This window comes from Trichosurus vulpecula, chromosome 5 (assembly GCF_011100635.1).
Source record: "Trichosurus vulpecula isolate mTriVul1 chromosome 5, mTriVul1.pri, whole genome shotgun sequence".
NCBI classification, from domain to species: domain Eukaryota; kingdom Metazoa; phylum Chordata; class Mammalia; order Diprotodontia; family Phalangeridae; genus Trichosurus; species Trichosurus vulpecula.
Window position 1 is genome coordinate 243017284 of NC_050577.1, and position 23496 is coordinate 243040779.

The 23496-nt window shown below is 38.5% G+C and overlaps 1 protein-coding gene across 1 annotated transcript in view; it reads left to right on the top strand.

Annotated features, from left to right (window-relative positions):
* The first annotated feature begins 3059 nt into the window (after positions 1–3059).
* The window catches only part of KCNC2 (potassium voltage-gated channel subfamily C member 2), a 162597-nt gene continuing 142160 nt past the window's right edge, over positions 3060–23496 (top strand). Inside the window, exon 1 of the mRNA XM_036760728.1 lies at positions 3060–3116. Coding sequence (XP_036616623.1) covers positions 3060–3116 — 57 coding nt within the window. The remainder of the gene's footprint in view (positions 3117–23496) is intronic.

Sequence of the window (23496 nt, forward strand, 5' to 3'; positions counted from 1 at the left end):
TTCTGCTCATTTCACTTTGCATCAGTTCATACTGAAATCTTCTTGTTCATCATTTCTTATTGTACAATAGTATTCTATTCCTATACCACATTCCTATGCCACAGTTTGTTCAGCCATTCCCCAACTGATGGGCATCCCCTCAATTTTCAGTTCTTGGCCATCATAAAAAGGGCTGCTATAAATATTTTTGTACATGTGGGTCCTTTTCTTTTTTCATGATCTCTTTGGGAGACAGACCTAGTAGCGATATTGCTGGATCAAAGGGTATGCACAGTTTGGTTGGTCTTGGACAGAGTTCCAAATTGCTCTCCAGAATGGTTGGATCAGTTCACAACTCCTCCAATAGTGCATTAGTATCCCAATTTTCTCACATCCTCTCCAACATTTGTCATTTTCCTTTTTTTTTGTCTTGGTAGCCAATTTGATAGGTGTGAATTGATACCTCAGAGTTGTTTTAATTTGCATTTCTCTAATCAGATGCTTATAGTTAGCTTTGATTTCTTTATCTGAAAGCTGCCTGTTCATATCATTTAACCATTTGTCAGTAGGGGAATGGCTTGTATTCTTATACATTTGACTCAGTTCTCTATAGATTTGAGAAATGAGACCTTTATCAGAGATATTTGCTGTCAAGATTGTTTCTCAGCTTTCTGCTTTCCTTCCAACCTTGATTGCATTGGTTTTGTTTTTACTAAAGCTTTCTATTTCAATATAATCAAAATTATCTACTTCATATTTTGCAATGCTCTCTATGTCTTGTTTAGTCATGCATTCTTCCCTTCCCCATAGATCTGACAGGTAGACTATCCTTGCTTTTCAAATTTATTTATGATGTCACCCTTTATGTCTAAATCATGCACCCATTTTGACCTAATCTTGGTATATGGTGTGAGGTGTTATTTTATATGTGGTTTATGTCTTATTGTTTTCCAGTTTTCCCAACTGTTTTTTCAAGTAATGAGTTCTTATCCCAAAGGCTGGGATCTTTGGGTTTATCAAACACTAGGTTACTATGGTAATTGACTACTGTGTCTTGTGAACCTAATTTATTCCATTGATTCACCACTCTATTTCTTAGCCAGTCCCAGATAGTTTTGATGATTACTGTTTTATAACATAGTTTCATATCTAGGATTGCTAGGCCACCTTTCTTTGTATTTTTTTTTCATTAATTCCCTTGACATTCTTGACCTTTTGTTCTTCCAGATGAATTTTGCTTTTATTTTTTCTAGCTCTATCAAATAATTTTTTAGTAGTCTGATTGGCACTGACTAAGTAAACTAGTCTAGGCAGAATTGCCTTTTTTTTACTATATTGGCTTGGCCTACCCATGAGCAATTGATATTTTTCCAATTATTTAGATCTGACTTTATTTGTGTGGAATGTTTTGTAATAGTGTTCATATAGTTCCTGGGTTTGTTTTGGCAGGTAGACCACCAAGTATTTTATATTGTTTACAGTTATTTTTAAATGGAATTTCTTTCTATCCCTTACTCCTGGGCTTTGTTAGTCATATAAAAAATGCTGATGATTTATGTGGGTTTATCTTATATCTTACAACTTTGCTAAAGTTGTTGACTCTTTCAAGTAGTTTTTGAGTTGATTCTCTAAGTATATCATCGTATCATCTATAAAGAGTGATAGTTTTTTTTCCCTCCTTGCCTAGTCTAATTCTTTCAATTCCTTTTTCTTCTCTTATTGCTATAGCTAACATTTCTAGTATAATATTGAATAATAGTGGTGATAATGAGCATCCTTGCTTCACCTTTGATCTTATTGGGAAGGCTTCTAGCTTATTCCCATTACAGATAATGCTTGCTGATGGTTTTAGATAGATACTGCTTATCATTTATCCTTATCTTTATTCCTATGCTCTCTATTGTTTTTTAATAAGAATAGGTGCTGTATTTTGTCAAAGGCTTTTTCTGCCTCTACTGAGATAATTATATGATTTCTATTGGTTTTCCTATTGATATTGTCAATTATGCTGATAGTTTTCCTAATTTTGAACCAGCCCTACACTCCTGGTATAAATCTTACCTGGTGTTTAGTGTATTACACACAGACTCAGACACAGACACAGACACAGACACAGACACAAACACACACACGCACGCACGCACCCATTCCTTGATAATAAAGTACTGCTTTGATGCTTAATCTTAGTGTGCAGGTAACCCTTTCCTACTAGAAGGGAGTGCTTGATGTAAGGAGTCTGTACAATTATTTCAATTAAAGTAAACAAAACATACATTTTCACTTACCTGCCACGTTGAAGGAGTTGTGATAGACACTAGAGATGCAATGGCCTTTGGGCAATTAGGTGATATGGTGGATAGAGTGTTGGACTTGGAATCAAGAAGATCTGAGTTTGAATCCTGCCTTAATTACTTTATAGTTCTATGGTCCTGAGCAAGTTTACTTTCCTTAAACCTCAGTTACCTCATCTTTAAAATGGGAATAATAATAGCACCTACCTCCCAGTGTTGTTGTGAGGATCAAATGAGATAATGTATGTAAATTACTTTGCAAACCTTAAAGAATTTTATGAATTCTATTATAAGGTTAATCATCATTCCCTTTTCACAAATAACATTCCCTGCCCTTAATGAGTTTGCTCCAGATTATCAGATGCATGGGAAGCAATTTAGAAGAGTGGAAAAAGTGCTATATGAGCTATTAGAGGACCTGGCTTCAGTTCCCAGTTCTCTTACTTACTACCTTGTGCTTTTGGGCAAGTAAGTCACTTAACTTCTCCAAGCCTCTATTTCCTCATCTGTAAAACGAGAGCATTGAAATAGATGATGTTAAAGTTTCCCTCTGTCTCTAAATCTATGATCCTATTAGCATTTGCAATTCTTGTCCTATCAGCTTAAAGGCTCCACAGCAAGGATTACCTCCTATTTTCACAGAATCCTTATGAAACAGGGGGCAATTGCATCCACCTTGCAGAAGGGATGGATTATTGTTGTCTAGAATCTCACTAGACTGCTCTGTCCGTCTCATTACACCATCCTTCTCAATACTTTGACTAGTCACTGATTTCCCATCAAGCGAACATGACTGGTGTCATTGGCATTGACAGAATGATGCCAGTCACCCATTTGGGACACAGGGTAAATTTACAATGGATTGGCAAATTGGAAACTCTAGAGTCATATGTTCTAATCTCTACTGCTGAATTGGAGATTGATAGTCACTTAGGATACTGCTTTTTCCTTTTTGTTCTCTATATAAAAGTTTAACCAAAGATCACAGTAGATTCGAGAAACTGAACAGTTAATTTTACTCTATGTTTTACAAATGAGCTGTTGGATCAAAGTCATTCATTTTAATTTGTCAGCCTTAATGATAGAAAAATATTTTTAAATATTTCCATATCAATTAACTATTGTTTCATAGGAGAATTCAAAGGGAAATGGGAAGATCTTTTTTTTTTCTTTATGATGGTGAACAATATTTGAATTATTCTAACCCTACATTCTGTTTTAAACAAAAAAATCAGAAATATTGGAGTGAATATTGGCTTATTATAAATCACTTCATAAATAATAAAAAAGCAATAAATATGTGTGCCTGAGCATAGTACACAGAGTGATTAAATAAGTTTTCTTATGTAGAAAAGGAGAATTTAATTAACTCCCTGTCAACCATTTTAAGGAAATTATTTGTACCAAACGAGGAATGTTGCGAATAGCTACAAATAGACTAGTAATTGTGAAGATCTGATTTGAAAATGAATTGGAGCTATTTTTCTAAAGGGGTTCATAACACCAGATGTCAAATAATAGGTAAGACAACCAAAAATAATGTAAGACAAGGAATTATACCACATATATGTAGTATATATTACAATATAATTTGATATTATATAATATACATAACAACACTACATAATATTTTATAATAAATATCTATAATACATTTCTTTATCTTGCATTATTTTCTTTATGTGTGTACATGTGTGTATATATGTACATATCTATCTATCTATCTATATATCTATGGTTCCCTCTTTTCTGATCAGTTCATATAATCAGTGAAAATAATGAATAAACAACAGAATTAAAAAACATTATTTATAGTAATGAAGAATAAAGATGAGTTTACACCTAGTCACATCTTTATAAAGTGTGGGGAAAAAATTCTGCTTGAATAAGAAGGGGAGCCTGGCTATTGACTGGGCAAAGACTTACCATACCTGGGTCACCCAGTCTGAGAGGCCAGCAGATTAAAAAAAAGCTAGTAATAGCAGGGCACCTGGCCCATCAGTTAACAAGATATAAGTATTTACAGATATTTGTGCAAATAGAGATGAGAAGAATTGAGCAAGAACAATGATGCTGCCACCTGTGAGCTGATGAGTGAATTTATATTATGTCTGCCCACAAAATATATATCCATAGTGAGAATGGCAGCAAAGTCTATAAATGTTAGCCTAAAGATAGACTAATTATTGAATTTGAAGCAGCTAGATGGCAGAGTAGGTAAATTGTTGGACTTGGGGTCAGGAAGACCTGAATTCATATTCTGCCTTAGATACTTAATAGCTATGTGATTGATCCTGAACAAGTCACTTGACCTCTGTGATTGAGTTTCTTCACCTCTGAAATAAGGGAATTGAACTTGATGGCCACTAAGATCCCACCCAGTTCTAAACTGATGAGTTTTTAATTATATGTGGAAGAATATCATGGACTTGTCTGAGTGTACTTATATGTCCCCTTAGATGCTAAACTACTTCAATAGCCCTGGGTTACTGAAACTTGAAAACCATTGATTAAAAAAAATAAAGAATCCAATCCAAAACAAAACAAAATCCCAACTTTTCAAAGACATCAGAAATTTCTAGAAGTTTATTTTCACTGTGGCTGGGAATCATTACTTATTTTGGGGAGAACCAGTTAACACTCCTGATCTAGAAGCAAATAAGACAAAAGATAAGGATAGATGGGAAAAGAAATTCATCTGGAACCAACACATTAATCTACCACTAAAATACATAAGAAAGAAAAGGTTCTGTGGGACAGGCCAGAGTCTCCAGATGCGGAAAAGGAAGCAAAGAGGCTACAGATGCAGCTGCTGATGCTATCAGTGATTGATGAGAAGTGATCATAGAATATGAAACAAAAGACACTGACAGCCTTGGTTTCCTAGCAGACCTGGTGAATGCCTCTCCAAGAATGAGTGGCCATAAACAAGGGCAAGAAAATGATGAATTTCAAGAGATATTTAATGATAATAGCATTATTAGTGAAGAGAAGAATGAGAGAAATCCTCATGATAATAATGAGACTAGGATGACAAAATTATAGCTCTAAAGCTGGAAAGTACTGTAGGGACCATCTAGTCTACTCCATTAGTTTATGGATGAGGAAAGTGAAGCCCAGGGAAGTCAAGTGACTCCCTAAGGTCACAGAGATGAAATTCGAACCCAGGGACTCTGACTCCAGAATTAGAACTATTTCCCCTGTACCCCACTAACCATCATTGACTTTGAGGAAGAGAAGGAAATGAAGTTTAAGTTTGGTCAACCAGATGACCAAAACCAAGGAAAGGATCAAGCAATTAGACAGTCATGAAAATACAGAAACCGATTGATGTAATGATAGGTAAGCTCCAAGAAAACCAGGGATGATCAAAATAACAGGAGCACTTCAGTAGTAGAATGGAGAATGACATTCAAGATCTGTCTTCAGGGTGAGAGAAGAAAAACAGCTCATCTCCTTGGGGGGAACATTTGAAATCATTCTTGGAGAAGTAAGGGGAGCCTATATACCGGATCATTGTTATCCTCACCCTAGTAAGTGGTCAACAGCTGGCTTTTCTGAAATGTACTTCTCCTATAGGATGGAGTGCTGGTGGTGGTGGTGGAAGCATTGCATCTGTCACCTCTATGACAGAGGTACAGGCTGTGACACAGGGTCACAGATGCCATAGATTTGAACCTGAGCCAATCATTTCTTTCCACTCATAAGTTGTGTGATTTAATGAGCTTCCTAAAGACTCATAACTGAACATGCCTGTCTCATTGACCTGCTAGAATTCTTGACCTTCTTAGCATTCATGGTGATCAACATCATCAATACACTCTTGGGTACTGTGATTGAACAGAATACAGTGAAACATATTAGGTGCGTAAGAAATATTGTCCATTTATCTGCCTAAATAAAATTCCTTACCATTCCTATGGTTTCTTCAATGTAATGTGGCCAGTATAGGCCTCCTAGCACCTAGTCTACATGTGAAGTCTACATGTGAAAGGAGGTAGATGATGGAGAATGAGCCCTGGTGTACACCTGTAAGAGAGCAGATGAAAGAAGGCAGCCAGGCAGTTGGACAATGACCCCTAGAGTGACTTCTCATCCAAAATGACCTTCCTAGATTGAATCTTTGCTTCTCTCCCTCTACTCTTGGATCTTTGGCATTCCAGAGAAACCCAAAATATGGCCTGACCTTAAGTTTTTGTTTATTTGTATTTACTCTTTTTCATGTTCACTTTCATAACCTTTACACAGCCCTAGTGGTTATCTTAACCCAGGGGATTGTGGGAGATGGTCTTGGATATCAGAGTGATGGGCCTTCAAGAACAGATGCAAGACAGGTAAATCTTGGGAAGAGAGGTGGAGAAGAATGGCAGAACCAGTAGGAGAATTAAAATAAGAGGACTCTGGGCACCTGGGAGATATAATGAGGATGCTTGTGTGTTTAGGAAATGTATCAAAGTGGGTATGGCAGTATTGAAAAGAAAGATGTGGAAATTGTCCTCGATTTTGGAACCAGACAATCTAATTTACAGTCCTGGGTCTACTACTTACTAGGCTCATCTGAACTTGACTAGATCATATAGATCCTTTGAATTTCTTTAAGTTGAGGAGTTGACCTAGTTGATTTCCTAGATCCCTTCTGTCTTTAATTTCTAAGAAAGGACATACTAAAAAAACCATCTCCCATTGATGAATTTTGTTTACGGTTGGAGGATGCCTACTCACAAGTGATGCCAAAGGGGAAAAATAAAGATAGTAGAAAGGTTTTTGTATCATTTCAGTTGGATAAATCACATTGCAAAACAGGTTACAGTTCTTTCATTAGTATTTATTAGGATAAGGCCAGGACCTGTGAAATCACTGGCATCAGGAACTCCCAGATGAGAAAACTCAGTCTACCAAAGTAGATTGGTACCTTCACTCCAACTTAGCATTCTAGAGAGTTGCCTAGAACATTGAGAAGTTGGGGGACTTTTCTAGAATCACCCAGTGTGCTAGAGCTGGGATTTGTACCTAAGTCTTCCCAACTTTATGACCAACTCTCTAGCCATAACACAATACTATGTCTTTTGTTTTTCATTATTTTAAAGGTTATATTGATGACTTTTGTTTTTGTATCAGGCATTTTCAGGTACAGCTGACTGCGCCTGTTAGCCCTTCATCACAAAGAAAAGCAGTTAAGCCTTCCTGTCTTTACTTGAAGTAATTCCCATAGCTCCCTTCCCAATGTACTTGGGAAGAGCCAGGATCCGTCTTTCATGGCAGAGTAATCAGGAGCTAAGGACCACGGGGGGGGGGGGGGGGGGCAGACCAAAGGGTTATGTGATATTGATGTGGAAAATTCCAGCATTTCTCTGACAGGTCTAGCAAGTTCCTCTGGAGACTTTGCTTCATTGGAGTGAAGCTTAGCAGTTCTGGCAATGCCCCAGAATACTCTGGCTTCTGAAGCTGCATGGGGCACCAGTCCCCAGGACCCAGGAGATGCCAGCTGGAATTAATCCCAGCACCGTGAAAAGAATTAAGGCTCAGGACTACTGTCGGCCCCAAGGAACAGCTCTTCAGACCAATGCTGTATGGAGAACGGCTGGCTATAAATCCTACTCTGCTCAGGAGCCAAGGGGTGCTGCCACACATGATGGGGGCAGGGGAGGGCTCTGGTAAGCCACATTGCTGAGCTGCCCAGGAGCCCTTGTGGATCGAGGTTCTTAACACCAATCAATCCTGAATATTGATGAGACACGGCTGTGATGTTGCAGCTTCTCAGCAGCCATTAAAATGATAGATTAGCAGGGGATGATGGGAGACAAGATGTTTTGCACATCTTTTATATGGAGATGACTAGAACTGTTAAACTATGGCTCATCAGCAAGTTAACCTTCTGTCTTCAACATTTTGTATTTATTACATTTTCATTCCCAGTCCCTTGTGAATTCTAAGTGAGGTACAGTGCATGTGCCAAGCACCCTGTGGAAAGCTATATGAATATCTTATCATGAATGTAGAACTGGAAGGAACCTCAGAAGCTATTAACCCCAACCCTCTCATTTTACAGATGAGGAAACCAAGGCCCAGGTTTGCAACATCCTCGAAATATCTTATCTAATCCTCATAATAGCCCTGTATGGTAAACACTATGACTGTTATTATTGCTATCATAAATCTAAAGCTGGAAGCAACTGCAGTGGAATCTAGCCCAACCCTTTCATTTTGCAGATGAGGAAACTGAGACCCAGGGATGTTTAATGACTTATTGAAGGTCACATAAATTATAAAGGTCAGAGCTAGGATTTGAACCTGGATCCTTTGACTCAGAATCAGTTCTCTTTTCACTATACAGTGTTGCTGAGTAAACTTTTCTGTGCTGATTTTTCAGTGATTTTTGGACTATCATCATCCTCATTATCACAGTATTCACACTAATATCATGCATTAATGTTTGCAAAGCAATTTCCATGTATTATCTCATTTACTCTATACAATATCTTTATGAGGTAGATGCTATTATTATCCACATTTGACAGATGATGGGGTGGGGGGGGGGAGGTTAAGTAACTTGTCCAAGGTCACACAGCTAATGGGTGTTTGAGGTAGGATTCAAACTCAGATCTTCTCTACACAAAATCCATTGTTGTATTCACTATGCCACTTATATACGTACTCCTATGGAAGCCATGTCTCCCTCATTTGATATGATAGCATTTTGTTATTCCATCATAGATCATTATATACTGTTTTAAGGTTTGTGGTGCAGTCTAAATATACTATCTCATTTAATTCTCACAACAATCCTGTGAGGTAAATGCTACACTGAACCTGGCTTCATTATGGCTTCTTTTATGTGAAGTAATTCCCACAGCTTCTTTCCCAATATACTTGGGAAGGGCCAGGAGCCATCTTTCACGGCACAGTAATCAGGAGCTAAAGGCCAAGGGAGGCAGACCAAAGGGCTATGTGATATCGATGTGGAAAATTCCAGCATTTCTCTGACAGGTCTAGCAAGTGGCTATTATGGCTTCTTTACATATAAATGGGAGTCATCAACTGAATGCCCTGTCGACATGACCTTTCGGGGCCCTGGACCATTTCTGGGGATATCAGGTGGGACTCTGTTCTAAGGAATTTGGCCGTGGTCTGGGCGATGCATCAAGAGTATTGGTCACTGAGTCAGGAAAAGCCTCCCACTCAGAATGCTTTAAAGGGAGAGACAACTGCCACTCTTGCTTCTTTTTTATGGTTTCTCTGGAGTGTATGTCATGGAACACTATGTGATTTCCTGTGATGGAAGGAGAGGATTTGTCTTTCCTTTTCCCCACCCTAGTGTCAGTGGCAATGGAACATGACAACTAGAGTTTGTGTTGCTTAGAAAGGTGAGCCTGGATTCATGCTGCCTCTTCTGCCTTGCATTTCATTCTTGGACCATAGGTGACCAGATAGAGATGCTGAAAATGCTTCTACATGGAGGAGATGGCTATTAACAAGAGCATGAAAAAATCCTTGATTTGCCAGAAGTTACAGACCTTGAAGGAATTATTTGGATAGTGCCCAATTAAAGTAAAGATAATTCACCTATTCAACAGTCCCACTAAATGTCCTGTATATTAATATTTAAATAATCTCACAGGAGAATATAATGATAATTAGAATTTCTATAGCATCCACCATGTGCCAGCCATTGTACTAAGTGCTTTATAAATATTCCTCATAATAACATTGTTAAGGAAACTGAGGCATACAGAATTTAAGTGACTTACCCAGGGTCACACAGCTGGGAAGTATCTGTGGTGTGGTTGGATTTGAACTCACACTTTTCTGACTCCAACCACAGTGCTCTATCCTGTACCACTTAGCTGCCCCCAAAATGGCAGTTATTGGTAAATGTTTCATGTTTAAGTCTTTATCAGGGAGCCATTTTGAATTTTTTTGTGTTTTTAGCTTTTCTTTTGTGTATAACAAATACATAATTTCCCTATCCCTGATCTATGTGGAACATTGAATAACTTTCTTCTCTCTTTTGGGAAGACCCTAAAAGAGCGCCAAACTTAATCTTTAAGTGACTCCCCTGAGTTTAAATGGTGAGGATGCAAAAAAGCCAGGGAATGTAAGAAAAAGAGCTTCACCTTCTCCAGAGAGTCTGAGAACAAGAGCCTGGAGATGAGGAGGTTTCTTAGAGGGAGAGATCATGTCTTCCAGCTCCTTCCCTTTCTCTCTCCCAAGGCCAAAAGGGAGATTTATTGTTAGATCTAGATGAGAAGACTGATATTGGAATATTCCATAACTAGCCCAGCATCACAAGTCTAGCAAGTTTTTTAAATAAAATCTAAATCCAGGTTTTCTTGAGTCTAAGTTGTTGTTCAGATTTTTGTCATGACAGATTCTTTGTGACATCTTTTAGGGTTTTCTTGCAAAGATACTGGAGTAATTTGCCATTTCCTCCTCCAACTCATTTTACAGATGAGGAAACTGAGGCAAACAGGGTTAATTGACTTGCCCAGGGTCATGTGAAGCCATATTTGAACTCAGGAAAATGAGTCTTCCTTTCTATCTACTGTGCCATTTAGTTGCCCCTAGTCAGTTAATTAGTTAGTTGATAAACATTATTAAGAGGCTACTTTTTGCCAGGCACTGTGTTAAGCATTGGGGATACAAAGAAAGGCAAATGACAGTCCTTACCATCAAAGAAGAATTCACGATCCCCTGGGGGAGACAATATGCAAACAAATTTATACAAACAGTGGTTATAGAAGATAAACAGGAAATAATCACTAGAGGGAAGGCACTAGAATTAAGAGGGATTGAGAAATCCCTGCTTCTTGTAGAAGGTGCCATTTTGGTTGGAACATGAAGGGAAGCCAGGATGCTGAGATAAAGATGGAGAGCATTGTAGATATGTGGGACAGCCAGAGAAAATGCTTGGAAGTACATCACTATTCAGATTTCCCCGTCCTCTGCACTTATCATATGACAGTTTGGATTATGTTAAAGTATGTCCTGGACTCATCTGCTCCTGTTGCATTATAAGCTCTTTTGGGCCAGAAACAATGCCATATTATCACCTCATATCTAAGACAACCAGATTTAGGACTGGAGTAACCTTAGATATCAACTAATCTAATTTCTTTCTTTTATTGATGATGATTCTGAGAGGCATAAGAGGGAAAATGTTTTACCCAAAGTCACTTCCTGTCCTAGGCAATAATCAATGGAGCCAAGACCCAAGCCTTCTCATTTCCAGTGTTTTCCCTTCTGTACCACACCACTCTCATACAGTTTATTGCACATAATCATAATTGCATTAAATTAAACAAACATTTATTAAACTCCAACTTTGTATAAGACAGTGCTATCTGGGTGCTCTAGGAATACAATACAAAACCCAAACCATGGCTGCTTCAAGAGGCTTATATTACCCTGAGAAATTTCAACTGGACCTAGATAAGTCAATAAAATAAGGTGGAAAGTTACTGAAATTTTATGCCATTTTCATTTATAGACATATTCTTTCCCCTTCCTTAACCAAAGAGTTATCTCTTGTAACAAATAATAATGACAATAAGATAACAATTGTAACAACTAGCATTTATGTAGTGCTTTAAGGTTTGCAAAGTGCTTTACCATTATTATCTCATTTGTTTCCCCCAAATTGTAACAACAATGTGGCTTGCAGCTGCTGTGGGGGTGTAAGGCCAATAACACCAGCACACAGGAGAGCTGCCAGCGCAGGTTCTTTGATCTGCTTTTCTAAGGAAAGCAACTTTAAGGGGTTAACAATCTCACTTTAATCAAACATACATATACTGTTCACTTAGTTCAGGGGGAAAAAGCCAGATCTGAACTTCAGAGCAAATACAAACAGAAATTACAAACAGAGACAATATAAGCAGATCAACATTTCTGTCTAACCAAATCACAATATGCATAGTTACCAAGGAAGCACCAACATCTGGGTTTTTCCAAAGCCGGGGTGGGGGGTGGGGGCTCTTAACAATGGCTACTCAGAGTCTCATCTGGTCAAATCACAGTACACTCTTCCAGTGAGTGAGAGTCCCAAACAAAATGCTAACCTCTGAGTTTATATACCCTTCTTAGGGCCTGAAGGCTTCAAACCTAATCAGCAAAAGGATGTGAGCCTAGGGCTTAGCACCTAGCAAGACTTAATCAAAGGCATTTGATTACTTTAGCATTCTAAAAGAGAAAACAGTAAAAAAAAAAAGTCTCATCCTGCTTCACATTACACAAATCTGTGAGGAGGGTGCTATTATCTCCATTTTACAGATGGGGAAACCAAAGCACAGAGAGGATTAGTGACTTGTCTGGGGTCCCACAGCTAGTAAGTGTCTGAGGCTGAATTTGAACTGAGGTCTTCCTAACTACATATCCCACATTCTATTTATTATGCCACCTAGCTGCAGAAACAAACAAACATACATAAAGGCAATTTAGCACAACTGATCAACACAGTCAGTAGATCTGAGAGTATATGAAATGTTTCTCACACATAGTCCTTCACCTCTGTTGATCTCTCTCTTGTTAATCCTCCCTTTTTTCTAGGTTTTTGTTAAAATGTTTTGTTCTACTTCTCCTCCTACCCTTCTCAATATCCTTTGCTAAATCTTTATCCTGATCTTGTCCACTCACTGGGGTTGACCCAAAAGGCTCTATCCTGGGCTCTCTTCTCTTCTCTGTCTCTAGTATTTCACTTGGTGATTTCATCAGCTCTCATGGATTCAATTATCATCTCCTTGCCAATGGTTCTCAGATCTATTTATTCAGTCCTGATCTCTCTCTTTACCTTCAAAATTGCATCTCTAATTGCTTTTTGGCCATCTTAAACTGGACATCTCATGGAAATTTTAAGCATAAAATGTCCAAAATTGAAATTGCTCTCTTTTTCCCTCTAACTTCCCTATCACTGTTGAGGGTCCCACTAGTCTTCCAGTCACCCAGGAAATCTGTCATCCTTTATTCTTTACTGTCGTCATTCCCTGCTCCACCCCATATCTAATCAGTTGTCAGACCTGTCATTTCTGCCTTTGTAACATCTTTCCATATACCCCTTCTCTCTTCTGATACTAGCACCACCCTGAAAAAATAATCATCATCTCACACCTGTACTATTACAAGAGACTTCTTGTTGGTCTTCCTGCCTCAAGTCTCTCCCCACTGCAGTCCATCTTCTAATCAGCTGCCAAATTGATCTTTCTAAAGTTCAAGTCTCACCATGTCACCTCTCTATTCAGTCAACTCCAGGGGCTCCCTGTCACCCCTGGGATCAAAAATAAAATCCTCTGCTTGGCTTTCAAAGTTCCTCATAAACTGGCCCCTTCCTAACTTTGCAGTCTTCTTAGACCTTATCTCCCTGCATGTACTCAGTCATCCAGTGACACTGACCTCCTTGCTACTGCTTGGACAAGATATCCCATCACCTGGCTCTTGGCATTTTCACTGTTTGTACCCCATGCTTGGAACTCTACCTTCTCAACTCCACCTTCTGGCTTCTCTGGCTTCTTTGAAGTCTCAGTTAAATCTTACCTTCTGAAAGAAGACTTTCTTAGTCTTCTTTAACTTTTGTGCCTTCCCTCTGAGATTATCTCCAATTTATCTTGTAGTTAGCTTGTTTTTCATTCATCCATCCATCCATCCAACTACCTATCTATCTTTCTATCTATCCAATTATTTCAACCAATAAGTGTTTATTAAATGTCTATTATGGACCAAGCACTGGGCTGGGGTCCTGAGGAACAAACATCTTTAATGCCTCTATTCATTTTACATCTTATAAAATCACAATCTTAAAGGCATCTTATATCTCTAATAGGTCCCTTCACCTTCACATCCATAATTCAGGGAAGAAATCAGCTTGGGAAGTATTTACACCTATGTTTCTGATCACAGCCCTCCTAACAGTCAGAAGAAGGTAAAAATCAATATATTTTCCCCAAAAGGCTTTCCAGAATTCATAGGTAATATATCAACAAGATGGCTTCCATGGGGAGAGAGGCTCTAAATGATTGGGAGATAAATTACTAAGCTTCTGAGATTGAATGCATGAGAACCACTCTCTTCTTCCAGAACCACCCCTCATGCTGACTGATGTCAGAGACAGAACACCAAGGTGGATGGACATCCCAGTATGACATATCATAGGATCATATATTTATAGGTGACTGTTAGGTAGGCTATTCATTGAATAAAATAGTACTGACTTCCTTCCAGTCCCAGCTTAAATCCTACCTTCCAAAGAAAGCCATTCCTGATCCCTTTTAATTCTAGTGCCTTCCCTCTGGTGATTATTTCCTATTTATCCTGCATACAGCTTATGTGTATATATTTGTTTGTTGTTTTGCTTCCCATTAGAATGTGAGCTCCTGAGGTCAAGGACTGTTTCTGTCATTCTTTGTACTCCTGGTTCTTTGTATCTCTAGTGCTTAGCACAGTACCTGACACATAGTAGGTGCTTAATAAATGCTAATTGACTGACTGCCCAACTTTCCAATTAGAGTTTTCACTTCATTGCTCTGATCTCTCTATCTTCCCCTGCCTGACCCTAACCCATACTACATATGACTTTCAGCTTAATCTCCCTAACCCATGCCTCTGACCGTATTACTGCATTAAAAAAATTGTCAGTGTTCCCCATTATGAAGAGCATAAAGTGCAGACTCTTTAACCAGGAATTCATAGCTCTCTACAAGATGGCTCCAATCTACCCAGCCAATTTTGTTTTATACCAATCTTTCAGCGACTCTGGTCTGTCTACAGACCGAACCATTTTCTGTCTACAAACACTTCCAAAGCTTTTTTGGGTCCTTTCTTTTGTTCTAATTCATCTCTTCCTTGCCTTTCATTTCCTTCTCTTTTGTTTCCTTTCCTTTTTATTCTTTTCCCTCCTACTTTCTCTCCCTCCCTCCCCACCTCCATCCCTCCCACCCTTCCTTCCTTCCTTCCTTCCTTCCTTCCTTCCTTCCTTCCTTCCTTTTTTCATCTTATGTTCTCTATTTTATGCTACTAGTGCATAAACCAGTCTCTAAACAAATTTTCTTTATAACCCAAAGTGTCTCTAATATTAGTTTCACTAAAGGCAGCCATAAGTAAATGTCTTAGAAAAGCTGGGGGGATACATTTTGTTCTGTGATCTCCTAACTATGGTCAGAGATGAGGTGGAGAGCCCTTGGCCTTATTAAGATCTGCCCCATATTTGGGGGCCAGTTTTGGATTGTAGCTGAGGATGCTGTTTCTTCACAGTGGGGAAGGGAGATCTTCTTTATCTCCCTTGATATCCTTATATGACTTTCTTTCCCCGTGTTATCTAGGCAAATCTATGCTGAAATGCAGGAACCAGAACCATGGGGGATAGCTGGACATCCTAAATATAGAAGCTTTTGGCTCTAAAAGGCATGTGGACTTTCCAAGACCTTACTAGTTGTTATGGATAATTAATGTAAATTGTAATAATGGAAGTTGCATTCAGCATAATAAAGAAAATGCTGGACTAGCCTGTTGAAGAGTACAGCTTGTCTTCTTTCCATTTTCTTCAAAAGCTTTGGAGAAGAATGGAAAGCATAAAAAAAACTTTAAAGCTTTGAAGCTAATAAATTCCCAGACTATTGAGACAAATGTGTAATTAAATCCAGTTTTTTTTAAGTGTGGAGCAAAAAGCCTGATTAATGGTGATAATGAGAGTTGTGGAATATCTTTCCTTAGCACAGAATGAAAAATGTGTCACTACGTGGATTTTTTGAAGATACTTATCCTAGGTGCCTAAGAATCAATGAGAATATCTTCTTCCTTGGTTGTGCCTCTTTCTTCTTTGTCCCAAAACTTTGTGCATTTATTGTCTAATTTCTCTGTGTCATTCATTTTGAAACTCTTTCCCTCTTTGCTGATTTCTTCTTAAGCTGAAGAGAATAGTGGAAAACAATGTATATATGTGTGTGTGTGTGTGTGTGTGTGTGTGTGTGTGGAGCCAAGATGGCGGAGTGAAAGCAGAGACTTCCTTGAGCTCTCCCTCAAACTCTTCCAAATACCTGTAAAAAAGTGACTATAAACAAATTCTAGAGCAGCAGAACCAACAGAATCACAGAGTGAAACAAATTTCCAGCCCAAGATAACTGGAAGGTAGACAGGAAAAGTCTGCTGTACCAGTCTGAGAGAGGAGCGCAGTCCAGTGTGGGCTGCACCAGCATAGACATGGCCCCAGCAACACCTAGAGTAGGCCTCAGGGGACTGAATCACTGGCAACTGTGGTGGTTTCCAGACTTCTCAACCCATAAATGCCAAAGACAACTTAGAAGGTCAGTAGGAAAGGTTTTTAGGACCTGGGTGAGAGAGGAGTGTGGTCCAGTCCCAGCCTCAGCCCCAGGTTGGTGGCAAACAGCACTGGAGCTCTTGGCCCACAGATGGATCTGGGTCACAGTCCTGGGTGGTGAGGAGTGCTAGCATGGAGGAGCTTGTGGCAACAGTGGAGAGGGAATCCTCCTCACAGTTCCAAGGCAGAAAAGAGTGTTTGTGATCACTCACAGACTAGAGCACAGACCAGGAGAGGAGTAAACATCTCTCCTTTGACCATATAACCTTGGAAGAACTGAACATTTACAGGCCCCTAGAAATATCTCTGAAAACATCTGCTCAAAACTCCTGAAGTTCAGGACAGTGTGCTCTCCACTCTGGAAGCAGAGTCCTACCTTAACAGAGAGCTAAAAAAGTCAAGGAATTAGCTTGGAAAAAATTGGCAGAAAAACGAGACTATAGAATCTTATTTTGGTGACAAGGAAGATCAAAACACATAACCAGAAGGCAACAAAGTCAAAGGTCCTACATCCAAAGCCTCCAAGAAAAATATGAATTGGTCTCAGGCCATGGAAGAGCTGAAAAAAGATTTTGAAAATCAAGTAAGAGAAGTAAAGGAAAAATTGGGTGGAGAAATGAGAGTGATGCAAGAACATCATGAAAACAGTGCCAAGTCAATAAGCATTACTCATCTACTATGTGCTAAGCACTTTGCTAAATGCTGGTGTTACAAAGAAAGGCAAAAACAGTCCTTATCCTTTTTTTAGAGGGGGGAAGGCAGGGCAATTGGGGTTAAGTGACTTGCCCAAAGTCACACAGCTAGTAGGTATATCAAGTGTCTGAGGCCAGATTTGAACTCAGGTCCTCCTGACTCCAGGGACAGTGCTCATCTCACTGGACCACCAAGCTGCCCCAACAGTCCCTATTCTTAAGGGATTTAATTACAGTCTAAAGCACTGACTTTATATTCGGAAGAATGAATTCAAACACTGCTTCTGCCATTGTAGTTATAGTTTAGGCTTGTGTGATCCTGACTGTAGTTTTTTGATACTTGAACTCTGTTTCTGACTGTGTCTTTTAATAATTGACCCCTAGCTTGCTTGAGTCATGGGCTATTGGAGGCACTGCAACTTCACAGTGTGGCTTCAGGTCTCTTAGTGGGCCACACTGATTTAGCTCCACTTTCTACTGTGGCTCAGTTGGGGACTGTTTGAGAGCTGTGCTGTCTGACTCCAGTGTTACATGTGATGAACACTGCCAGGGTGCTTGCTTCATCCTCTTCATGATTCTTTGATTGTCACCTCTGAGGGGTCCTTATCCCTTTAAGATAGGTGATCCCCAATCCCCCTCCCTTTTCTCTTAGCATCTCATTTCTTCCCAAGACTCAAGCTGCGGGTTCCATTCAGATCACTATCATACCACTATCTCCTGCTCTGATCTCTCATAAGCTCCAGATTTTCCATGAATTGGAATTGTAGAAAAAAGCAATAAATTTGGAGTTAGCAGATGTAGGTTAAATCCTGTCTCTGCTATTTACTACTGTGACCTTGGGCAAGTAATTTAATTTCTTTATTCTAAAATTTTCTGATGCCTAAAATGTTGGGGTCAAACTAGATGAGTTCTGGCTTCCCCTTCATCTCAAAAGCCATTGTATCCAGCTTCATGTAGGTTATCTCTACCTGTATCTTCTGCCTAGAACTGTGCACCAACTTAAATTTGACTGTTTTGGCAGGTATTTTAATCACAGGGACTGATTCCTTTAATTGGTGGTGCTGTTATGGTGGTTTTCTTTGTTTTAATTTTGATGGCCACTCTTCCTGCTAGAGAGCATGTAGCATGATGGATAGAGAACTGGACTGAAAACTAAGAGGATTACTGGGCTGGTGTCTGGTTATTATATACACTGGTTATATGGACCTTGGTTAAGTTATTTAACCTCTCAATTCCCAAGGCTACCCTCTAAGATGTTACACTGCAGAGAAGTTGCTCACCTGCCTTGATATAGGGAGTTTCTTCACCTGAGAGTTACCTATCTCATGGCGATTACATCTAGTCCCTGTTCTTTCCAACGTCTCAATCTCAACATGTCTAAAACCACAAATTATTGCACCCTCCTCTCATACCTTCTTTTCCTTTAAACCTCACTAATATCACTGGTACCATTCATTCTCCCATTCTCCAGTTCATTCTTGCTGTTTTAATCTCTTCCCTCTCCATCATCTTTCATATCATAGAAGTTAACAAGTCCTAATTCTGCCCCTTCACTCTCTCCTTTTTCTGTCCCCTCCTCTGGATTTTCACTGTTACTCGGCAAAAACAGGCCCTCATTATCATCTGAAGATCTGTCTTGGAGGCCCTCTGCTTGTACTTTTTCTCCAGTACATCACCTTCAACATCAACTGACTCACCTTTCATTGTCTGTCTGTTGCCTACCGAGTAGCCCTGCCCTATCTGTCCATCTTGGTGTCCTACTGCTTTCTAAATGGTTCAACCAAACTGGATTGCATTCTGTGCCTGCTACATTAGCTGATGTTTTTTGTCTGTGTACCTTACTGACAGTATTCCCTCATCCTGACATTCCTTCCTCATACTTATTGAGTTACCATCACTCTTCCATTTTAAGGAAAGTACCCAGGATAGCCATGTCTTAATTTCGTTCCAGGTCCTATTGCTGATTCTCTGGATTTTTCTGCATGCCCTGTGGACAGTAGCTTCTTTCTCCTGCCCCATTTTCAGTTTCCTTTTTTACGTTTTCTTCCTCCATTAGAGTGTAAGCTCCTTGAGGGCAGTCACTCTTTCTGCTTGTATTTTTATTCCCAGAACTTAGTCACATAGTGAGTGCTTAATACATCCTTGTTTATTTGACTGGGCAGTTAAATGTCTTAATAAGACTATGGCAATAATCTCTTATGGAAGGGATGGGCCTTGAGTTAACCTTTGGCATGTAAGAAGGGTGGTGGTGGGGAGAATAGCATTGCAGATAGAGGCAAAAATGTCCCTTCACTTGAATGAACTTATAAGACATGTTATGTCTTGATATTAAGTGTCAAAATAAATATTGTGGGCCAGTCAGGAAGGGAGGAATGAATATTCACTGGGATATTAGGATAAAGTTTCATGAAAGAGGTAAACTTTTTTGTTTGTTTTTAGAGATTATTGATGTCTTTCATTTTATATTGTCTAGATTTTCCACTCTGTCCTTCCCCCGCCCCTTCCCAGAGAGCCAATCCTTATCACAAAGAATTTTTCCAAAAAGAAAATGAAGAAAAAAATTTTTGATTACATTGAAAAAAAATCTAATGTTAAGTGCAATGTTCCTTACCTGTGGACTTCAACCTCTGGGAAAGGGGTGAGGGATTTCTTCTCACATCTCTTCTTTGAGAACACACTTCTTTATAATTTTGCAACATTTCATTTTAACTATTTGGTGGTTGCTTTTCTTTCCATTTGGATTGTTGTGGTCATTGTTTACATTGGTTTCTCCCCACCCTGACCCCCATGTTCTTATATGTTTTTCTATGCTTCTCTGTATTCCTCATGTTCATTGATTTTTACAGTATAGTGGTATTCCATTGCATTAATTTACCACAACATATTTTGCCATTTCTCCAAATATGGACATCTATTCTATTTCTAGTTCTCTGATATAACAAAAAGTACTGTTATACATATTTGAGTGTATATGGATCCTTTTTGTCCATGAATTCCCTGGGGTTTGGGCCTCACAGTAGAATCTCTGGGCCAAAGGTTAAAAAAAGACATACTTCCAAGTTGTTTTCCAGAATAGTTGTACCATTTCACAGCATCACCATCAATACCTGTCTTTCCACAACTCATCTACAATTGATCATTCCTGTCTTTAGTAATAAGAAGGGAGACTTTGAAATGGATTATGAAGGAAGTCTCTGTGGGATGTTGCTAGGCAGAGTGGAAGAAGAAAGGTATTATAGGCAAGGAAAGCAGCTTAAGGAAAGGCATGAAGGCAAGGATAAGGATGGAATGTATAGCAATGGAAAGGGGTGAAAAAAGAGTGAATCTGAGAAATATTTTGAAGGCAGAATTTTCAGGCCTCACTCACAGATCATATATGGTGAATAAAGAGAAGAGTCAAAGATCACCCAATGCTTTCTAATCACTGACAAAAATAGATTAAAATCTGATTTTAAGCTCTAAGTGAGCAAATCAAGAGATCTCTTAAAATTGTTGAATATTTTCTATTCATTCCATCTATTTCTAGTTAATAATTTAGTTGATCTGCAAGCTAAAATGGAAAATGGGTCAGCTCAATTCACCTCTTTGACTACTGAAATTCCACAGGGTCTGTCAACTTAAACTTTGATAAAAAAGCATGTGTGTGTGTGTGTGTGTGTGTGTGTGTGTGTGTGTGTGTGTGTATGTTTGATGCATAACCAAATAAGATCCTAGTATTCAGAGTAGACAGTGGTTAAACTAGACTGCTTTGAGTTATCCTTTAGAAATTCAGTAGGAATGGTTAATACTGCTGAATACAGAATGTGCTCTACAAATTTCTTCCCAACTAGGCTGAAAAGAAGCCAGAAAAAGAAGTAACTAAGGAATAGTATATAGCTTTTGGAAGGATATAGAAATATACCCTCAGTACCTCAATTACTTCAGTGAATCTGGTATAGATTTCCACCCAGGTGTGAAGTGTAAATTGATAAATTTCGGTGAGAACTACATTAGCTTGCTTCAAGGATAAGTTTAGAGGTGTTAATTAGTAAGGAGCTTGTGTCAAATAAATAAGCCGTACCAAATTCCAAGTGAAGATCTGCTTTTATGATGCTCTTTTCTCCCTTGTTTCTGAGTGGTCTTGGATTGCCCACCTCAAGTGTCTGCTGTTATCTTAAATTGAATTACACACATATATGTATATATACATGTACATACACATATGTATGTGTGTATATATGCATGTAATGTTAGGAGTGTGTGTGTGTATACATACATACAGAATATATACTCTTAGCATAGTTCTTATTCCTCCCCTTTCCCAACAGAGGGACCTAACATTTACATTAAGCCACAGCACTCCCATAGACATCAGGAGAAGGGAGGGAAAAAGCATTTATATAGTACCTACTATGTGCTAAGCATTATGCTAAGTGCTTTACAAATATTTTATCATTTGATCCTCATAACAACCTTGCAAGACAAGTGCTATTTTATCCACATTGAGAAACTGAGGTAGACAGAGATTAAATGACTTCTCCAGGGTCACATAGCTAGTAAGTGCCTAAGGCCAAATATGAACTAAGATCGCCTTGACTACTGACCCACTCTGCTCTATCCACCACACCTAGTTCCCTTGTGCCAGGGCAGTCTTGTGGATTGAGCATTTATCAGAGTGGTTTGATTTCTGGCTTCTCCATTGATTCTTTCAGTGTGCCTTTAGCCAAGTTAAATAACATATGTAATGTTTCAGTTTCCTTACCAATACAGTGGGGATTACAGTACAAATTCTCTACATTCTTGATATGTATGGCAGTGAAATTGTCTTCTGTATTTTTGGTTTCCTCCTTCACCTAATCCTTAGACCCATTAATTCATTGATTCATAGATTTTTTAAAAATGAAAGGGACCTTAGAGACACGTACTTGATTAAATACTCTGAATTTTGATGTCAGCTTGATAAAACTCAGTTTCATGGAAAGATTATGAGATTTGGAATAAAAAAAATTCCTTGGTTAAAATTCTGACTCTGCCACTCACTATCTTTATGATTTTGGGTAAGTCACTTTAACTCTGTGGGTCTTAGCTTTCTCACCAAAAAAAAAGAGAGGACTAGAATATATTACCTTCTACAAATTATATGAATGCTAAGGTTGTCTGAATACCTTGCTCATCATAAATTCATATGATTATAGATTTAGAAGTGAAAAGGATCTTAGATACCATCTAGTCTAATCTCTTTTTCAGATGAGGAAATGAAGGTCCAGAGTGCCCCAGTTACTAGTCCAGGGCTATGTAGGAAGTAAGTAACCAAGGAAAGATTTGAATATAGGTCCTTTGATTCCTAAACCAGTGCTCTTCAATGAACATTTTTTTCTTTTCTTTTTTTACACTAATATAGACCTAAATAATTGGAGAAATATTAGTTACTCCTTGATAGGCTGAGTCAATATAATAAAATGATATTAAAAGCTAAATTAATATTTATGCATTGTTAGACTAACTAAATTACCAAAGCATTATTTATAGCACTAGAAGAAATAACAAAAAGTCAAGAATCTCAAAAGAATTTTTTCTTTTAAATAATATTTTATTTTTTCCTAATTACATGCAAAGAAAATTTTTAGCATTTATTTTTAAATAAAATTTTGAGTTCCAAATTTTCTCCCTCCCTCTCTCCTCCTCCCCTCTGCCTAAGATGGTAAGCAATTTGGCATGTTATACATGTCCATCACGTAAAACATATTTCCATACAAATAATGTTGTGAAAGAAGAAACAGAACAAAAGAAAAAAAAAACTGAAAAAAATAAAGTAAAAATAGTATGCTTCAATCTGCATTTAGACTCCATCAATTCTTTCTCTGGAGGTGGATAGCATTTTCCATCATGAATCTTTTGGAATTGTCTTCTCAAAGGAAATTTTAAAAAATTGGGGAGGGAGGGAGTCTACGAATACCAGATCTTAAACTATACTTCGATGCAATAATCATCCAAATGTTTTGCTACTGGTTAAAAAAACAGAGATCGATCAGTGGAACAGATTCAGTAACACATAGAAGAAAGCAAACTTAGTAGTGGGGTACTTGACAAAGTCAAAGAATAAGTAGCTAACTTGTATATAGTGCTGTCTGTGTGCCAGGTGCTATGCTAAGAGCTACAGAATTGTTGTCTCATTTGATCCTTGCAACAACCTGGGAGAAAGGCACTATTATTCTTCCACCCCCACCCCCATTTTACAGATGGGAAAACTGAG